Source organism: Caretta caretta, chromosome 3, assembly GCF_965140235.1.
Source record: "Caretta caretta isolate rCarCar2 chromosome 3, rCarCar1.hap1, whole genome shotgun sequence".
In the NCBI taxonomy this organism is placed as follows: Eukaryota; Metazoa; Chordata; order Testudines; family Cheloniidae; genus Caretta; species Caretta caretta.
Window position 1 is genome coordinate 964,793 of NC_134208.1, and position 19,474 is coordinate 984,266.

General features: G+C 60.0%; 1 protein-coding gene across 1 annotated transcript in view; it reads right to left on the reverse strand.

The window, feature by feature from the left end:
* Positions 1–1,614: 1,614 nt before the first annotated feature.
* Positions 1,615–19,474, reverse strand: part of SLC30A3 (solute carrier family 30 member 3) — a 35,769-nt gene continuing 17,909 nt past the window's right edge. The window contains exons 6-8 of the mRNA XM_048846147.2: positions 15,551–15,656; positions 2,440–2,574; positions 1,615–2,018 (exon numbers count right to left, since the gene is read on the reverse strand). Of these exons, the coding sequence (XP_048702104.2) occupies positions 1,873–2,018; positions 2,440–2,574; positions 15,551–15,656 (387 nt within the window). The 3' untranslated portion in view covers positions 1,615–1,872. The remainder of the gene's footprint in view (positions 2,019–2,439; positions 2,575–15,550; positions 15,657–19,474) is intronic.

The following is a 19,474-nucleotide window of genomic DNA, read 5'->3' on the forward strand; positions in this document are numbered from 1 at the left end:
CAGCTCCTGGCCCCTGGCCCCGTTCTGGCAGCACAGGGGGCTTTGAGCGAGGGGCTCTGTGGGAATCCAGCCCCCTGGTCATGCTGCATGACCCAGGGCTCCCGGCCCCACCAGCGGCTCAGTCGGGGTTTGGCGGAGGGCAGGCAGACACGGGGCCATGGATCAGGCAAGGGGAGGGGGCCAGGCCTGGCCGTGAGTGGGGCAAAGCCAGGAGCTGCATTTGCCCTGGCTGGGAGAGGCCCCTGGGTAGGGACTGCAGGGTGGGGGTGGGGGGCACGGGACAGCCCCTCTGCCCTAGCCTGGTGCTGCGGCCCCACCCTATCAGTGGTGCTGGCAGGGGGCTGCCAGGGAGGGGTTCCACGCAGGGAGCCTGGGTGGGGGCAAATACCCCTCTCTGGGGGTCCTGGTAGCCCCCCACCCTGCAGTCAGCTGGGTGCGGCAGGGAGCACGACAGACAGTGCAGGCCTGCCCCAGGGGACTGTGAGCCAGCCCCGCCCCGCCCCCGGGGACCAGGCCCCTGCTGCTTAGAGGGCTGGAGATCTTTCAAAGCTCGCCCTGAGCCCAGGAGCCGCCCCCACCAAGGCACGGCTGGGCTGCAGCGGGCAGGATGGGGCCGTCCGGCTCCCTAACTCCCCACACAGCTGAGGGGCCCTGCGGCAGAGTCAGCTGCAGTAACTAGTGGCCTGATGCTGCCTTGGGACAAGTCTTGGGTGCCCCATCTCAGAAAAGCTAGACTGGCCTTGGAAACGGTTCAGAAAAGGGCAACACAAATGGTGAGGGGTCTGGAACAGCTCCGTATGAGGGGAGATTAAACAGACTGGGACTTGTCTGCTTGGAAAAGAGACGACGAAGGGGGGAGATGATCTAGGTCTATGAAATTCTGACCAGTGGGGAGAAAGTAGATAAGGACGTGTCATTTACTCCTCATAACCCAAGAACTAGCGGTCACCCAATTAATTACTAGGCAGAAGGTTTAAACAAACACAAGGAGGTATTTCTTCACACAACGCACAGTCAACCTGTGGAACTCCTTGCCAGAGGATGTTGTGAAGACCAAGACTAGAACAGGGTTCAAAAAGAGCTAGCTACGTCCATGGAGGACAGGTCCATCAGTGGGCCGGGATGGGCAGGGCTGATGCTGCTGTTTGCCAGGAGCTGGGAATGGGCGACGGGAGGGATCACTGGGTGATTGCCTGGTCTGTTCACTCCCTCTGGGGCCCTGGCCCTGGCTGGAGACAGGACATTGGGCTAGAGGGACCTTTGGTCTGGCCCAGTGTGGCCGTTGCTCTGTAAGGAGCAGGAGAGAACAACGGGCATCTGGCGGTGACCGGGGGTGCAGGGCCCCTGCAATGTAGGGCGATGCAATGTAGCAGCAGCCCCAGAGCAGAGCCGCCCCAGTCCTGGGCCAGGGGGCAGGGAGTGTGACACTCTCACCCTGCAGGGGGCGCTCTGCATCGCACCCCACTGCGCAAAGACAGGCTGCCTGAATGGGCACCGGGGCGACGGCTCCCCTTCCCGAGAGCTCAGCAGAGGCAGACGGGGAGAACGGGCCCAGCATGGCCCCTCTGCAGTGGGGGCAGGGCAGCTCCAGCAGTGGGGGCAGGGCAGTGGCAGTGGGGGCAGGGCAGCTCCAGCAGTCCCATGGCTCTCTCTCACCCGGTGGGGCGCAGCCCCTGGGGCAGTGTGGGTGGGGCTCTTGGCACAAGGTACCTTGGCCCTTGCGCCCCATTGGCAGTAGAAAGAGAGCCAAGACCAGGGCCTGATGGGGCAGCCCCACAGCCCGCTGGCTGCACGTGGGGGCCCGCTGGGCAGAGCGGAGGCTGGGGGCTGGGGCGTCTCCCTCTCGGGTGCCAGGTGCTGCGGGCCCGGTGCTCAGTCCCGGGGGTCCTGGCACTGGCGGCAGGTGGCCATGTCCTCCAGGTACCGCTCCACCTGCACCGTGCACGAGACGAAGCCAAAGGTCCTCTGCAGCTGGGCGGTGGCTTCCTGCAGCACGTCCTCCATGTCCGCACCGGCATCTGCAGGCAAAGGGGGCAGCCCAGCCCCGTGTGAGCATCTCCTGGGGGCGGGGCCTGCAGGGACCAGGGGGCGGGGCCTGCGGGAACCAGGTACTGGGGAGGCGGGGCCTGCAGGGATCACCTACCGGGGGCAGGGCCTGCAGGGAGCACATATCGGGGGCAAGGCATGCAGGGACCATGTACCAGGGGGCGGGGGACAGGACCTGCAGGGAGCACATATCGGGGGCAAGGCATGCAGGGACCATGTACCGGGGGGCGGGGGGGGGGGACAGGACCTGCAGGGAGCACATGCCAGGGTGGAACATGCACGGAGCCCATCCCTGGTGGCGGTGGGGGGCAGGGACCCCGTTCTGGTGGGGGAGGGGTGCCCCACAGCTGGCGCCCAGCCACTCTGGTGGGAGGGGTTGGGGGGGGCACTCACCGACTGCCACGTGCACAGACACCACGTGGTGGCTGAGGGTCAGGGCCCAGAGGTGCAGGTTGTGGGCGTCCTTCACGTCCTTCACGGCCAGTAGCACGTCCTTCACCGCGGTGAACTCGACGCCCCGCGGTGCCCCTGGGGCCAAGCAGGGAGGGTGAGGCCTGGCACTGGGGCAGCCCAGCTCCGGGGGGCTCAGGCAGGCAGCTCCCCCAGCCTGGCAGGGCTCCAGCCCTGGCACAGGGGCACCCCAGGGCTCTCTGGAGATGCTGCTCACAGCCCTGGGGGTCGGGGTGGGTGGAGGGGAAGCCAGAGCAGAGCTGGAGCAGGCTGTGGGGGGCCAGGCTGTCCTGGGGTGGCCCCATGGCACTGGCAGGCATGGGGGCAGGAGAGGCGCCCAGAGCGGGGGCATCACGCGCAGCTGGAATGGGCTGGAGAGTGCTATGTGCATGGGGAGGCCTGTGCTGGGCTCAGGGATCACTGGGCGGCCAGGACCTAGGGGCTGCCCCCCGCCAGAGCTAGGGTGAGGCATGTCCCCCCCAGCCTGGCAGGGCCAGGCTGCCCACGTCCTCCCATTGCCCAGCCCGGCGGTGGCCAGGTCCTCAGAACTCAGGCCAGACGGGCCCATTGCCCCCCTGGCTCCCACCAGCAGAGCCCCTCGTCCGCGACCCCGCCCTGAGCCTGGGAACCTGTGTTGGGCTAATGCGTCGGCCTGGAAGGCAGCCAGGAGCCGCCTCAGGCACTGGTGCCCTGGGCTGTTTGGGCCCGTGGGTCACTGCCCTGGGGTTAACACATGGGCCCGCTGGCCAATGGACTGGCTGGCATCAGTTTCCGGCCACCGGATTTTGCCACACCCTGGCCCCAGTTTAGAAAGCCCCATAGCAACCAGGCTTGTCTCCCCATGCTGGTGGGACGTGTATGCACCCTATGTGTGCCTCAGTTTCCCTCTGCACTTTGCATTGCTGCCCAGTGGCTGCAGCAGGATTGCCAGCACGGGGGGGGGGGGGTGGAGCAGGAGCTGTGCCGTGTTATTGGGGGTCATTAAGGGCTGGCTGGAGCCGACCCATGTCGATGACACTGCCCAGAACATTCCCAGCCAGCAAAGCTCCAGAGGAAGGAGATTTCCCATGCCCAGCTCTCGGCAGGGAAGCCAAGCCAACACCCCAGGTCAAGAACAAAGGGAAAGGTGTCAGGGTTAAATGCTACCCTCCACATAGACCCCCGACCTCTCACCTGGGACTGAGAAAGGAGAGAGAGCGAGAGCCTGAAATGGAGTCCATAGCAGCTTGGCTGGCTGATTGCACTGGCTTGGCCAACTGGACTATGGCTTAATCTTTGTTTCTCTGTGCTAACTTCAGGCCTTCTTGGTGCTGTGTCCAGGTGACTAATAAACCCTGCTCTGTTTGGAAAACACTGCCTGGTGTCACTGCAAAGCCTAGCCGGGGCGTATCAGTCCCTGAGATGTGAGTAGGAGTCTAGCTCAGCTGGACAGAGCTCAATGCATGTCCCAGGAGCACTGGCACCCAGAGGCTCAGGCGGGGACGTGGAGCACCCATGGGAGCCTGCAACAGCCTGTGCCAAGCCGGGGGTCGCTTCACTCCTGAGGCTTGGTGACAGGCTGACAGGCTGCTGGGGGTGTGGCACTAGAGGGGTATTGGGGGTGCTTGCTGGGGGCAAGGGGTGATTGCTGGGGGGGGCTGGTTGCTGGCGGGATAGTGGGTTGATTGCTGTGGGGGCAGAATGTCGGGGTGATTGCTGGGGGGCTGTTGGGGTGATTGCTGGGGGTGGGGGTGATTGCTGGGGGGCTGTCAGGGTGATTGCTGGGGTTGGAGGTGATTGCTGGGGGGCTGTTGGGGTGATGCTGGGGGAGGCGGGTTGTCAGGGTGGTGCTGGAGGTGGGGGTGATGCTGGCAGGATGTTGGGATGATGCTGGGGGGCTGTTGGGGTGATGCTGGGGGAGGAGGGTTGTTGGGGGTGATTGCTGGGGGGCTGTCGGGGTGATGCTGGGGGAGGTGGGTTGTCAGGGTGGTGCTGGGATGGGTTGGGTTGATGCTGGGGGACAGCTTTCGAGGGGCGGGGGGGAATTGCTAGGGGAGCCCGAGAGGTGACCAGTGGCTGGGACAAGCACTGCCTTTGAGCGACACAGGGCTCAGCTGGGCGTGCCAGACCCACACCCATGCCACAGCAGCCTGGCTTGTGTCCTAGCCTTTGCTTCTTGGTGCTGCCCTAAAGCCACCCCAGGCTAGGGCAGGCGACTAGAAACCCACCCGTGACAAGGGCGAGTTTTCTGTGCTCTTTTTATGATGCCTAGGTGTGCCTGTTTCCCCGGTACGTTGCATTGTTCCCCAGCGTGGGGCAGGGGTGCGGTTGGCTTGCAGGGCAGGCTAAGAGCCCGAGGTGGGCGTCACCTCTCTGCTGGGTGGAATGAGCAGCGTCAGCCCAGCGCTGGCTGATCGAGGGGCCCAAAGACCCATCGCCAGCTCCAGCGACTCCTGGCTCAAGGCTCAGCGAGGGGCTGGGCAGAGAGGTGGGAGGGGTCCCGGGGGGCTCTGCAGGAAGCTAAGGGCTCTCATCTGGGAACTGACTGAGGAAGGCAGTCAGAGACACGGCCCGAACATGGGATCTGTGACAGCGGGGCTGGGCGCTGGGCTGCCCAGACTGGCCTCACTTTAACATTCAGCTCTCTGGCTACACCACGGGCGCCTGCTGACGTGTGCCAGGCGGCTAATAAACCCGCCTGTCCGCCTGCCCTTTGAGAGTGTCACCACAGACGCTGGGCGAAGGGCACTGAGCCCTGAGGGTCTGTCCCAGACTCGCTGCCCAGGGCTCCCGGGGTGGGGCAGGGGGCTGCAGCCCCAGGGGCCCAGTCTCAGGAGGCGGTGAGACCACGTGGCTCACCCTGGGGGAAGAGCGAGACCCCGGAGGATCTGGGTCACTGCAGGCCCCTCCCAGAGACTGTTCCCAGGCTGGGGCATAGCCCAGCCCTGTGCATCCCTGTCATGAGTATAAAGGGAAGGGTAAACACCTTTAAATCCTGCCTGGCCAGAGGCAAAACCCTTTCACCTGTAAAGGGTTAAGAAGCCAGGATAACCTCGCTGGCACCTGACCAAAATGACCCATGAGGAGACAAGATACTTTCAAAGCTGGAGGGGGAGAAACAAAGGTTCTCTCTGTCTGTGTGATGCTTTTGCCGGGACCAGAGTAGGAACGCAGGTCAGAACTCCTGTAAAGGGCTAATAAGCGATCTAGTTAGGTATAAAGAAAAGGAGTACTTGTGGCACCTTAGAGACTAACCAATTTATCTGAGCATGAGCTTTCGCGAGCTACAGCTCACTTCATCGGATGCATACCGTGGAAACTGCAGCAGACTTTATATACACACAGAGAATATGAAACAATACCTCCTCCCACCCCACTGTCCTGCTGGTAATAGCTTATCTAAAGTGATCAACAGGTGGGCCATTTCCAGCACAAATCCAGGTTTTCTCACCCTCCACCCCCCCACACAAATTCACTCTCCTGCTGGTGCTAGCCCATCCAAAGTGACAACTCTTTACATAATCAAGTCGGGCTATTTCCTGCATAGATCCAGGTTTTCTCACATCCCCCCCACCCCCATACACACACAAACTCACTCTCCTGCTGGTAATAGCTCATCTAAACTGACCACTCTCCAAGTTTAAATCCAAGTTAAACCAGAACATCTGGGGGGGGGGGGTAGGAAAAAACAAGAGGAAACAGGCTACCTTGCATAATGACTTAGCCACTCCCAGTCTCTATTTAAGCCTAAATTAATAGTATCCAATTTGCAAATGAATTCCAATTCAGCAGTTTCTCGCTGGAGTCTGGATTTGAAGTTTTTTTGTTTTAAGATAGCGACCTTCATGTCTGTGATTGCGTGACCAGAGAGATTGAAGTGTTCTCCGACTGGTTTATGAATGTTATAATTCTTGACATCTGATTTGTACTAAAACCCCTCCAACGCATTATTAAAGATCTACAACCTATCCTAAAGGATGACCCAACACTCTCACAAGTCTTGGGAGACAGGCCAGTCCTTGCCTACAGACAGCCCCGCAACCTGAAGCAAATACTCACCAACAACCACATACCACTCAACAGAACCACTAACCCAGGAACTTATCCTTGCAACAAAGCCCGTTGCCAATTGTGCCCACATATCTATTCAGGGGACACCATCACAGGGCCTAATAACATCAGCCACACTATCAGAGGCTCGTTCACCTGCACATCCACCAATGTGATATATGCCATCATGTGCCAGCAATGCCCCTCTGCCATGTACATCGGTCAAACTGGACAGTCTCTACGTAAAAGAATAAATGGACACAAATCAGATGTCAAGATGTCAAGGGGTGGGAGGAGGTATTGTTTCATATTCTCTGTGTGTATATAAAGTCTGCTGCAGTTTCCACGGTATGCATCCGATGAAGTGAGCTGTAGCTCGCGAAAGCTCATGCTCAGATAAATTGGTTAGTCTCTAAGGTGCCACAAGTACTCCTTTTCTTTTTGCGAATACAGACTAACACGGCTGTTCCTCTGAAACCTAGTTAGGTATGCGTTAGATTCTGTTTTGTTTTAATGGCTGGTAAAATAAGCTGTGCTGAATGGAATGGATATTCCTGTTTTTGTGGCTTTTTGTAACTTAGGGTTTTGCCTAGAGGGATTCTCTATGTTTTGAATCTGATTACCCTGTAAGGTATTTACCATCCTGATTTTACAGAGGTGATTCTTTTACCTTTTCTTTAATTAAAATTATTCTTCTTCTAAGAACCTGATTGATTTTTCATTGTTCTTAAGATCCAAGAGTTTGGGTCTGTGTTCACCTGTACAAATTGGTGAGGATTTTTATCAAGCCTTCCCCAGGAAAGGGGGTGTAGGGCTTGGGGGGATACTTTTTGGGGGGAGACATTTCCAAGTGGGCACGTCCCCTGTTCTTTGTGTAACACTTTGGTGGTGGCAGCGTTTAACCTAAGCTGGTCAGAATAAGCTTAGGGGGTCTTTCATGCAGGTCCCCACATCTGTGCCCTAGAGTTCAGAGTGGGGAAGGATCCTTGACAATCCCTGACAGGTGGTGGGTGCGGTGGGATGCTGAGTGCACCAGTGGTGTTCTGCTGTAAGTGATGTGCAGCAGGAAAACAAGCGTAGTCAAAGGAAACAAGAAAATGGCGTGTAAGCACCTCCCTGAGGGGGACGTCGCAAGCCTGTGCAGGGGCAGGGAGAGACGTTACGTGTGCGGCAGCTCAATAAGGGGCAGCTGGTTGCACGGCTGGAGGATGGTCAGTCCGAGAAGCAGGTTCCAGGCCCAAGTGGGGTTCCCAGCGGGTCCGAGAGTGACAGAGGCAGCAGCCGGTCCTGGTTCGCCCTCGATGGATTTGGTGGAGTAGGAGCTGAGAGCGAAGGGGCTCTGGCTGGAGCAACAGAGGCTAGCAGCCCGTGAGAAGCAGCGAAAAGACGAGGAAGAACCAGGAGAAGCAGCGGAAGAGTGAACGGGGGCTGGAGAAGCCGAGGGGTGAGAGGACCCACAGTATTCTTGTCAGCAAGTTAAAGAAGTATGGGCTGGATGAATGCACTATAAGGTGGATAGAAAGTTGGCTAGATTATCGGGCTCAACGGGTAGTGATCAATGGCTCCATGTCTAGTTGGCAGCCGGTGTCAAGTGGAGTGCCCCAGGGGTCGGTCCTGGGGCCGGTTTTGTTCAATATCTTCATAAATGATCTGGAGGATGGTGTGGATTGCACTTTCAGCAAATTTGCGGATGATACTAAACTGGGAGGAGTGGTAGATATGTTGGAGGGTAGGGATAGGATACAGAGGGCCCTAGACAAATTGGAGGATTGGGCCAAAAGAAATCTGATGAGGTTCAACAAGAATCATAGAATCATAGAATATCAGGGTTGGAAGGGACCTCAGGAGGTCATCTAGTCCAACCCCCTGCTCAAAAGCAGGACCCATCCCCAATTAAATCATCCCAGCCAGGGCTTTGTCAAGCCTGACCTTAAAAACTTCTAAGGAAGGAGATTCCACCACCTCCCTAGGCAACGCATTCCAGTGTTTCACCACCCTCCTAGTGAAAAAGTTTTTCCTAATATCCAACCTAAACCTCCCCCACTGCAACTTGAGACCATTACTCCTTGTCCTGTCCTCTTCTACCACTGAGAATAGTCTAGAACCATCCTCTCTGGAACCACCTCTCAGGTAGTTGAAAGCAGCTATCAAATCCCCCCTCATTCTTCTCTTCCGCAGACTAAACAATCCCAGTTCCCTCAGCCTCTCCTCATAACTCATGTATTCCAATCCCCTAATCATTTTTGTTGCCCTTCGCTGGACTCTTTCCAATTTATCCACATCCTTCTTGTAGTGTGGGGCCCAAAACCGGACACAGTACTCCAGATGAGGCCTCACCAATGTCGAATAGGGCTGGGGTTCTTGAACAGTCTCTGGGAGGAGCCCTTCAGTGACCCAGATCCCCAGGGTCTCGCTCTTCCCCCAGGGTGAGCCACGTGGTCTCGCCACCTCCTGAGACTGGGCCCCTGGGCCTGCAGCCCCCTGCCCCACCCCGGGAGCCCTGGGGAGCAAGTCTGGGACAGACCCTGGGGGAGACGTGTCCTCTCCTCAGGGATCACTGCCCCTCACCCAGTGTCTGCAGGGCCACTCGCCCAGCGCTGTGAAACCAGGCGGGTTTATTGGTCTCCTGGCACACGGCCCAGGCAGCCCCTCAGGCGGCCCAGAGAACTGACGGTTACAGCCCAGCCCAGCTGCAGTGACCCCCATGGTTCACGCTCTGTCTGTCTCTCCATCCAACCTCCTTGGTCAGACTCCAGGTGAGAGCCCGACTCCTTCCAGCCCCCAGCTCTTATCCCCCCACTGCCCCAGGCCTTTGTTCCTGAGCTGGGGGATGGAGCTCGGCCCCCTGCGGAGGGGTGGGACCATCCATGGTGGTTGGTTGCCAGGTGTCCACGTCCCAGCCATTGGATCTGCCCTTCTCTTCTCAAGAGCTGCATGGAGATGGAACCTAAGGGCCCAGGCCGCCAGGCGCCATCCACACCTGTGTCTTCACCTGCCCCAGAGCCCCCAGACCTTCCCACCTGCTGAGGAACAGTGCCGCGCACATGGGAAACTGAGGCACACACAGTCTTCATAAACATATTACAGAAAATTCCCACTTCGTCCCACTCACCCCCAGACCCACAGGGGAACTGTGAGTTCCATGGTCTCAGGTGTAACCTCAGCTGGATGCTGTGCCCGAGGGAGCCAGTGTAACCCACACACTTCCTGGGTGTGGGGTTCTGCCTCCTCGAGTGGCCCCGAGACCACTTAGAGAGAGAGAAAAGGAGTCTGACCCACAGCCTTAGCTAAGCGCCAGGTGGCTCTTAGCTCATGTGGTGGAGGCTCATGCCTTAAGCACCAGAGGTCCCCGGTTCGATCCCACCCACCAACAACCGGGGTCCACTGGCGTTACACCAGCCTGGCCTGCCCTTGCTTGGGGGCCAGAGGCAGAGCTGTGTCTTGTGATGGCTGAGAGCCTGGCTGAGCGTGGGGAGCCCTGGGCAGGGCGAGGGCCAGATGGGTTTGTCCTGCCCAGGGGTGAGAGAGGACCCAGCAAAGGGTAAAGCTGCTGGAGGCCGATGCTGGTAGACCCGGTGCCACGACTGCAGGCATAGCTAAGAACTGACAAACTCGTAGCTGGCACCCAGACCGGTCCTCGGACTGAGGAGGCGGTGAGGGGTTTACTCCGTGACATGCTGTATTACTCTCCCTGGTGATGTTCGTTCTGCCCACGTGACACCAGCCACGGAGACAGTCCTACCCCGCCCCACACCCACTCAGGAGGGTGCTCAAACGGCAAGCAGGCCACCATTAGCCAAGCTTTGTTAAGTCCCCCCTGAGCCCCTGGAGACGTGCAGCAGCCTCGGCCCACCCTTGGCAGGCTGGAAGAGGGAAATAAAAAACACGATGTGAAGATTTTTCATCTCGTCCCTGTCTAAGCCCGCATCAGAGTGGCCAGACGGGGTCAGACCAAGGGTCCGTCCGGCCCCGTGTCCTGTCGGCCGACAGCGGCCAGCGCCCGGTGCCCCAGAGGGAGTGAACCGAACAGGTTCTCTCTCCTGCCATCCATCTCCACCCTCGGACAAACAGAGGCTAGGGACACCATTCCTTACCCATCCTGTCTAATAGCCATTAATGGACTTAACCTCCATGAATTTATCCAGTTCTCTTTTAAACCCTGTTATAGTCCTAGCCTTCACAACCTCCTCAGGCAAGGAGTTCCACAGGTTGACTGTGCGCTGCGTGAAGAACTTCCTTTTATTTGTTTTAAACCTGCTACCCATTAATTTCATTTGGTGGCCCCTAGTTCTTATATTATGGGAACAAGTAAATAACTTTTCCTTATTCACTTTCTCCACCCCACTCATGACTTTACAGACCTCGATCCTATCCCCCCTTAGTCTCCTCTTTTCAAAGATGAAAAGTCCTGGCCTCTTTAATCTCTCCTCATATGGGACCCGTTCCAAACCCCTAAGCATTTTAGTTGCCCTTCTCGGAACCTTTTCTGACACCAGTCTATCTTTTTTGAGATGAGGGGACCACATCTGTACGCAGTATTCAAGATGTGGGCGTACCATGGATTTATATAAGGGCAATAAGATATTCTCCCTCTTATTCTCTGATGATTCCTAACATCCCATTTGCTTTTTTGACGGCCACTGCACACTGCGTGGACGTCTTCAGAGAACTATCCACGATGACTCCAAGATCTCTTTCTTGAGTGGTAACAGCTAATTTAGACCCCATCATTTTATATGTAGAGTTGGGATTATGTTTTCCACTGTGCATTACTTTGCATTTATAAACAGTGAATTTCATCTGCCATTTTGTTGCCCAGTCGCCCAGTTTAGTGAGATCCCTTTGTAACTCCAAAGCAGACTACAAAGAGTGAACTATCTTGAGTAGTTTTGTATCATTTGCAAATTTGGCCACCTCACTGTTTACCCCTTTCTCCAGATCATTTATGAAAATGTAGAATAGGACTGGGCCCTGTCCAGACCCCTGGGGGACACTGCTATTTACCCCTCTCCATTCTGAAAACTGACCATTTATTCCTCCCCTTTGTTTCTGGTCTTTTAACCAGTTACTGACCCATGAGAGGACCTCCCTCTTATCCCATGACAGCTTACGAGCCTGTGGTGAGGGACCTTGTCAACGGCTTTCTGGAAATCTAAGTACACTATATCTACTGGATCCCCCTTGGCCACATGCTTGTTTCCCCCCTTACAGAATTCTAGCAGATTGGTGAGGCCCGATTTCCCTTTACAAAAACCATGTTGACTCTTCCCCAACAAATTGTGGGTTCAAACTTCCCCAGGATGTTGGTTAAAGGGACCCTGCTCAGTTCAGTCGTGACGGGGAAAGAGATATTTGTACAAAGGGGGAATTTTCTGTACTATTTTTTATAAATGCTACGTGTGCCTCAATTTCTCTCATACTTTGCTTTGCCACCCAGCAGGGACTCAGAGGGGTGATGGCTTGGGACGATCTGTCGGGGGTGTTGTGGGGAGCAGAGGGGCGGGTTGTTGGGAGGTCAGAGGGGGGTTTGGGGTGATCTGTGGGGGGGTTGTGGGGAGCAGAGGGGCGGGTTGTGAGGAGGTTGGGGGGTTGGGGTGAACTGTCAGGGGGGTTGTGGGGAGCAGAGGGGAGGGTTGTGGGGAGGTCAGAGGGGGGTTTGGGGTGATCTGTCAGGGGGGTTGTGGGGAGCAGAGGGGCAGGTTGTGGATAGGTCAGGGGGGGTTGTGGGGAGGTCAGAGGGGGTGTTGTGGGGAGGTCAGAGGGGGGTTTGGGACGATCTGTTGGGGGGGTTTGGGGTGATCTGTCGGGGGGGTTCTGGGGAGCAGAGGGGCGGGTTGTGGGGAGGTCAGAGGGGGGTTTGGGACAATCTGTTGGGGGGGTTCTGGGGAGCAGAGGGGCGGGTTGTGGGGAGGTCAGAGGGGGGTTTGGGACAATCTGTTGGGGGGGTTCTGGGGAGCAGAGGGGCGGGTTGTGGGGAGGTCAGAGGGGGGTTTGGGACGTTTTGTTGGGGTGGGTTGTGGGGAGGTCAGAGGGGGTGTTGTGGGAAGGTCAGAGGGGGGTTTGGGACGTTTTGTTGGGGTGGGTTGTGGGGAGGTCAGAGGGGGTGTTGTGGGAAGGTCAGAGGGGGGTTTGGGATGATCTGTTGGGGGGGTTTGGGGTCATCTGTTGGGGGGGTTCTGGGGAGCAGAGGGGCGGGTTGTGGGGAGGTCAGAGGGGGGTTTGGGACAATCTGTCGGGGGGGTTCTGGGGAGCAGAGGGGCGGGTTGTGGGGAGGTCAGAGGGGGGTTTGGGACGATCTGTCGGGGGGGTTCTGGGGAGCAGAGGGGCGGGTTGTGGGGAGGTCAGAGGGGGGTTTGGGACGATCTGTTGGGGGGGTTTGGGGTGATCTGTCGGGGGGGTTCTGGGGAGCAGAGGGGCGGGTTGTGGGGAGGTCAGAGGGGGGTTTGGGACGATCTGTTGGGGGGGTTCTGGGGAGCAGAGGGGCAGGTTGTGGGGAGGTCAGAGGGGGGTTTGGGACGATCTGTTGGGGGGGTTTGGGACGATCTGTCGGGGGGGTTCTGGGGAGCAGAGGGGCGGGTTGTGGGGAGGTCAGAGGGGGGTTTGGGACGATCTGTCGGGGGGGTTCTGGGGAGCAGAGGGGCGGGTTGTGGGGAGGTCAGAGGGGGGTTTGGGACGATCTGTCGGGGGGGTTCTGGGGAGCAGAGGGGCGGGTTGTGGGGAGGTCAGAGGGGGGTTTGGGACGATCTGTCGGGGGGGTTCTGGGGAGCAGAGGGGCGGGTTGTGGGGAGGTCAGAGGGGGGTTTGGGGTGATCTGTCGGGGGAGTTCTGGGGAGCAGAGGGGCGGGTTGTGGGGAGGTCAGAGAGGGGTTTGGGACGATCTGTCGGGGGGGTTCTGGGGAGCAGAGGGGCGGGTTGTGGGGAGGTCAGAGGGGGGTTTGGGACGATCTGTCGGGGGGGTTCTGGGGAGCAGAGGGGCGGGTTGTGGGGAGGTCAGAGGGGGGTTTGGGACGATCTGTCGGGGGGGTTCTGGGGAGCAGAGGGGCGGGTTGTGGGGAGGTCAGAGGGGGGTTTGGGACGATCTGTTGGGGGGGTTCTGGGGAGCAGAGGGGCGGGTTGTGGGGAGGTCAGAGGGGGGTTTGGGACGATCTGTTGGGGGGGTTTGGGGTGATCTGTCGGGGGGGTTCTGGGGAGCAGAGGGGCGGGTTGTGGGAAGGTCAGAGGGGGGTTTGGGACGATCTGTTGGGGGGGTTTGGGACGATCTGTCAGGGGGGTTCTGGGGAGCAGAGGGGCGGGTTGTGGGGAGGTCAGAGGGGGGTTTGGGACGATCTGTTGGGGGGGTTCTGGGGAGCAGAGGGGCGGGTTGTGGGGAGGTCAGAGGGGGGTTTGGGACGATCTGTCGGGGGGGTTCTGGGGAGCAGAGGGGCAGGTTGTGGGGAGGTCAGAGGGGGGTTTGGGACGATCTGTTGGGGGGGTTTGGGACGATCTGTCAGGGGGGTTCTGGGGAGCAGAGGGGCGGGTTGTGGGAAGGTCAGAGGGGGGTTTGGGACGATCTGTTGGGGGGGTTTGGGACGATCTGTCAGGGGGGTTCTGGGGAGCAGAGAGGCGGGTTGTGGGGAGGTCAGAGGGGGGTTTGGGACGATCTGTTGGGGGGGTTCTGGGGAGCAGAGGGGCGGGTTGTGGGGAGGTCAGAGGGGGGTTTGGGACGATCTGTCGGGGGGGTTCTGGGGAGCAGAGGGGCGGGTTGTGGGGAGGTCAGAGGGGGGTTTGGGACGATCTGTTGGGGGGGTTCTGGGGAGCAGAGGGGCGGGTTGTGGGAAGGTCAGAGGGGGGTTTGGGACGATCTGTTGGGGGGGTTTGGGACGATCTGTCAGGGGGGTTCTGGGGAGCAGAGGGGCGGGTTGTGGGGAGGTCAGAGGGGGGTTTGGGACGATCTGTTGGGGGGGTTCTGGGGAGCAGAGGGGCGGGTTGTGGGGAGGTCAGAGGGGGGTTTGGGACGATCTGTCGGGGGGGTTCTGGGGAGCAGAGGGGCGGGTTGTGGGGAGGTCAGAGGGGGGTTTGGGACGATCTGTTGGGGGGGTTTGGGACGATCTGTCAGGGGGGTTCTGGGGAGCAGAGGGGCGGGTTGTGGGAAGGTCAGAGGGGGGTTTGGGACGATCTGTTGGGGGGGTTTGGGACGATCTGTCAGGGGGGTTCTGGGGAGCAGAGGGGCGGGTTGTGGGGAGGTCAGAGGGGGGTTTGGGACGATCTGTTGGGGGGGTTCTGGGGAGCAGAGGGGCGGGTTGTGGGGAGGTCAGAGGGGGGTTTGGGACGATCTGTCGGGGGGGTTCTGGGGAGCAGAGGGGCGGGTTGTGGGGAGGTCAGAGGGGGGTTTGGGACGATCTGTTGGGGGGGTTTCGGACGATCTGTCAGGGGGGTTCTGGGGAGCAGAGGGGCGGGTTGTGGGAAGGTCAGAGGGGGGTTTGGGACGATCTGTTGGGGGGGTTTGGGACGATCTGTCAGGGGGGTTCTGGGGAGCAGAGGGGCGGGTTGTGGGGAGGTCAGAGGGGGGTTTGGGACGATCTGTTGGGGGGGTTCTGGGGAGCAGAGGGGCGGGTTGTGGGGAGGTCAGAGGGGGGTTTGGGACGATCTGTCGGGGGGGTTCTGGGGAGCAGAGGGGCGGGTTGTGGGGAGGTCAGAGGGGGGTTTGGGACGATCTGTCGGGGTGGGTTCTGGCTGCCGTAGCTCAGAGTAATTCTGGTTTTCACAGCAGAGAATCTGCCCAGCTCCCCGTTCCCTTTTCAGTGAGACCCTTTGCCAAGCAACCCTGCCCTGGCCCCCAGCCCCACTGCCCCTGCCCCCCGGTCTGCCCCTGCTCCCCAGCTCTGCCCGTCCCCTGGCTCTGCATCCAGCTTCCCCTGCCCCATGACCCCTGTCCCTCAGCCTGACCCTGTCCCTGCCTGCTCCCCTTGCCCAGCAGCAGCAGCCTCTGCCCCCAGCCCCGTGAGCCCCCCTGACACCATACCCGCTGTGCCCCCTCCCAGCTCACCTTCCATGAGGACCCGGAAGACGTCCCTGAGGATGGTGATGGTGGAGCCCAGCACGAAGATGGAGAAGAGGAAGGTGCTGACGGGGTCTGCGATCTTGTACCGGGGCTGCAAGGGGCATGGTTGGGGTTACACCTGGGCAGCCAGCGAATCCCCAGAGCTGCACGACCTCCCAGCCCCACCCAGTGAGGGGTCAGACCTAGGAGTGGAACCCAGGAGTCCCTGGCCCAGCCCCACTGTCCCCTCAAGCTGGGTGGGGGGGCGCACAGAGGGAACGAGGCAGCAGAGGGCAGAGCCCAGCATAGGGAGCTGGCATATGGCTCTTCCTTGGGGCTGAGCACCAGGGTCCCAGCGAGGGGGCCTGTGGGGATCTCAGTCTATTTCCCCTGGGCAGGTCCTGTCTCCCCACAGCTCACGGGCAGCACCCAGCCCCAGAGAGCCCTGGGACAGGCAGGAGGTGTATGACGTTATTGACATGAACTGGGACCGTATAGATCATTGTTGCAACCAAGGTCCTGTCGTGGCACCAAATCTTATATAAAGGGGGTCAAATGAGGTGTCTCAGACGAGGTGATGGTTGGCTGGTTAGGACTGTGCTGTCTGGATGTGCGTATCATTTTGTAGTGGAAGTTACGAATATTGGCTCTGTCCTGTCTGTGGTTCAAACTTGTGCTCTGCTTCTGGGGGACACCCCAGACACGTTGGCCTCAGCTCTGCCTAGCCTGCTGGACGGCCCAGTAAGGACCATCAGGGACACAACTGACCCTCTGAGAGAAGGCAGACACGCCTGGGGACTCAGCCAGGTAGGCAGGGCCCTGCCTAGGGACTGAACTCTGAGGTGTTTCCAGGCCATGGGATGGGCAGCTGGTCCTTGGGACACAGAAAGAAAGACCACACGGCAAGAGACTGTAAAAACCTGCTGCAGCTCCTCCATCTGGTCTTCAGTCCTGCTTCCGACCTCTGGAGGGACTTGGCTACACTGAAGCTCTGAATCAAGGACCGAAGGACCCCTCCCAGCTGGGGATGTTCTCCAGAGACTGGATTTGAACCTGCCGTTTATTCCATCGCTGCTGCAAGCCTGAGCCAAGCACTTGGCCATCGCTGTGTGTCAGTGATTCCATTTCACCAACTCTAGCTCCCGTCTCTCTCTTTTATGAATAAACCTTTAGATTTTAGATTCTAAAGGATTGGCAACAGTGTGATTTGTGGGTAAGATCTGACTTGTATATTGACCTGGGTCCGGGGCTTGGTCCTTTGGGATCGAGAGAACCTTTTTCCTTTTACTGGGGTATTGGTTTCCATCACCATTTATCCCCTTAATGAGGGGCACTGGTGGAGATACTGGGAAACTGAGTGTCTAAGGGAATTGCTTGTGTGACTTATTGGCCCCAACTGTCTCCTGGGCTCAGGTGAGAGGCTCAGGTATCATCCCTCAAGTGAAGTCACCCCCTGCTATCCCAGCACCATCCAGCACCAATGCAGACAGTCCCAGTAAACCTCCCACGCAACATTCCCAGGTCAAAACTCCCCACTCCCTGCTCCGTCACAGACTTGTGGTTAGCCAGTGGGGTGAGACCAAAGTCCTCCCTGGCTGGCTGGTTCGGTGCCTTAGAGGTGGAGAAACCCCAGCCTGGGGCTGTGACTGCCCTGCTCTAAGCGATTTGTCCTGACGTGACACTCTCCTTCGTGTCCTGCCAGAGGCACCATCCTTCCAAGGTGCAGTGCAGGGTCACTGGCCTGCTGCCACCTGGGACAGAGCAGCTCCCACTCCAGGAGCTCAGGGCAGGGCAGGGCTAGAGACAGGGGCTGGCCAGAGCCTCGGGCCACTGAGCAGGGCACACAAGTGTCTGTGCGAAGTGGGCCCACGCAGGAGGGGTAGGTGGCCCCACAGAGGGAGGGACCTGGGAAGAGGGGCAGGAGAGGGAAGGCTGCGGTTAGCGGGGGCGCGAGGCAGGGGAGGGAGGGACGCGGTTAGCAGGGATGCGAGGCAGGGGACGCCAGGTGGCGCAGGGAGGGACGTGGTTACGGGGGCAGGAGAGGGAAGGCAGCGGGGGGAGGGACGCGGTTAGCGGGAGCGCGAGGCAGGGGAGGGAGGGACGCGGTTAGCGGGGACGCCAGGTGGCGCAGGGAGGGACGTGGTTACGGGGGCAGGAGAGGGAAGGCAGCGGGGGGAGGGACGCGGTTAGCGGGAGCGCGAGGCAGGGGAGGGAGGGACGCGGTTAGCGGGGGCGCCAGGCGGCGCAGGGCGGGACGTGGTTAGTGGGGACGCCAGGCGGCGCAGGGAGGGACGTGGTTACGGGGGCAGGAGAGGGAAGGCAGCGGAGGGAGAGATGCGGTTACGGGGGCAGGAGAGGGAAGGCAGCGGAGGGAGGGACGCGGTTAGCGGGGGCGTGAGGCAGCGGAGGGAGAGATGCGGTTACGGGGGCAGGAGAGGGAAGGCAGCGGAGGGAGGGACGCGGTTAGCGGGGGCGCGAGGCAGCGGAGGGAGAGATGCGGTTACGGGGGCAGGAGAGGGAAGGCAGCGAAGGGAGAGATGCGGTTACGGGGACAGGAGAGGGAAGGCAGCGGAGGGAGAGATGCGGTTACGGGGGCAAGAGAGGGAAGGCAGCGGAGGGAGAGATGCGGTTACGGGGGCAGGAGAGGGAAGGCAGCGGAGGGAGGGACGCGGTTAGCGGGGGCGCGAGGCAGCGGAGGGAGAGATGCGGTTACGGGGGCAAGAGAGGGAAGGCAGCGAAGGGAGAGATGCGGTTACGGGGGCAGGAGAGGGAAGGCAGCGGAGGGAGGGACGCGGTTAACGGGGGCGCAAGGCAGCGAAGGGAGAGATGCGGTTACGGGGGCAAGAGAGGGAAGGCAGCGAAGGGAGAGATGCAGTTACGGGGACAGGAGAGGGAAGGCAGCGGAGGGAGGGACGTGGTTAACGGGGGCGCGAGGCAGCGAAGGGAGAGATGCGGTTACGGGGGCAGGAGAGGGAAGGCAGCGGAGGGAGAGATGCGGTTACGGGGGCAGGAGAGGGAAGGCAGCGGAGGGAGAGATGCGGTTACGGGGGCAGGAGAGGGAAGGCAGCGGAGGGAGAGATGCGGTTACGGGGGCAGGAGAGGGAAGGCAGCGAAGGGAGAGATGCGGTTACGGGGACAGGAGAGGGAAGGCAGCGGAGGGAGGGACGTGGTTAACGGGGGCGCGAGGCAGCGAAGGGAGAGATGCGGTTACGGGGGCAGGAGAGGGAAGGCAGCGAAGGGAGAGATGCGGTTACGGGGGCAGGAGAGGGAAGGCAGCGGAGGGAGAGATGCGGTTACGGGGGCAGGAGAGGGAAGGCAGCGGAGGGAGAGATGCGGTTACGGGGGCAGGAGAGGGAAGGCAGCGGAGGGAGAGATGCGGTTACGGGGACAGGAGAGGGAAGGCAGCGGAGGGAGGGACGCGGTTAACGGGGGCACGAGGCAGCGGAGGGAGAGATGCTGTTAGCGGGGGCAGGAGAGGGAAGGAAGCGGAGGGAGAGATGCGGTTACGGGGGCAAGAGAGGGAAGGCAGTGGAGGGAGGGACGCGGTTAGCGGGGGCGCGAGGCAGCGGAGGGAGAGATGCGGTTACGGGGGCAGGAGAGGGAAGGCAGCGGAGGGAGAGATGCGGTTACGGGGACAGGAGAGGGAAGGCAGCGGAGGGAGGGACGTGGTTAACGGGGGCGCGAGGCAGCGAAGGGAGAGATGCAGTTACGGGGGCAGGAGAGGGAAGGCAGCGGAGGGAGAGATGCGGTTACGGGGGCAGGAGAGGGAAGGCAGCGGAGGGAGAGATGCGGTTACGGGGGCAGGAGAGGGAAGGCAGCGGAGGGAGAGATGCGGTTACGGGGACAGGAGAGGGAAGGCAGCGGAGGGAGGGACGCGGTTAACGGGGGCACGAGGCAGCGAAGGAAGAGATGCGGTTACGGGGGCAGGAG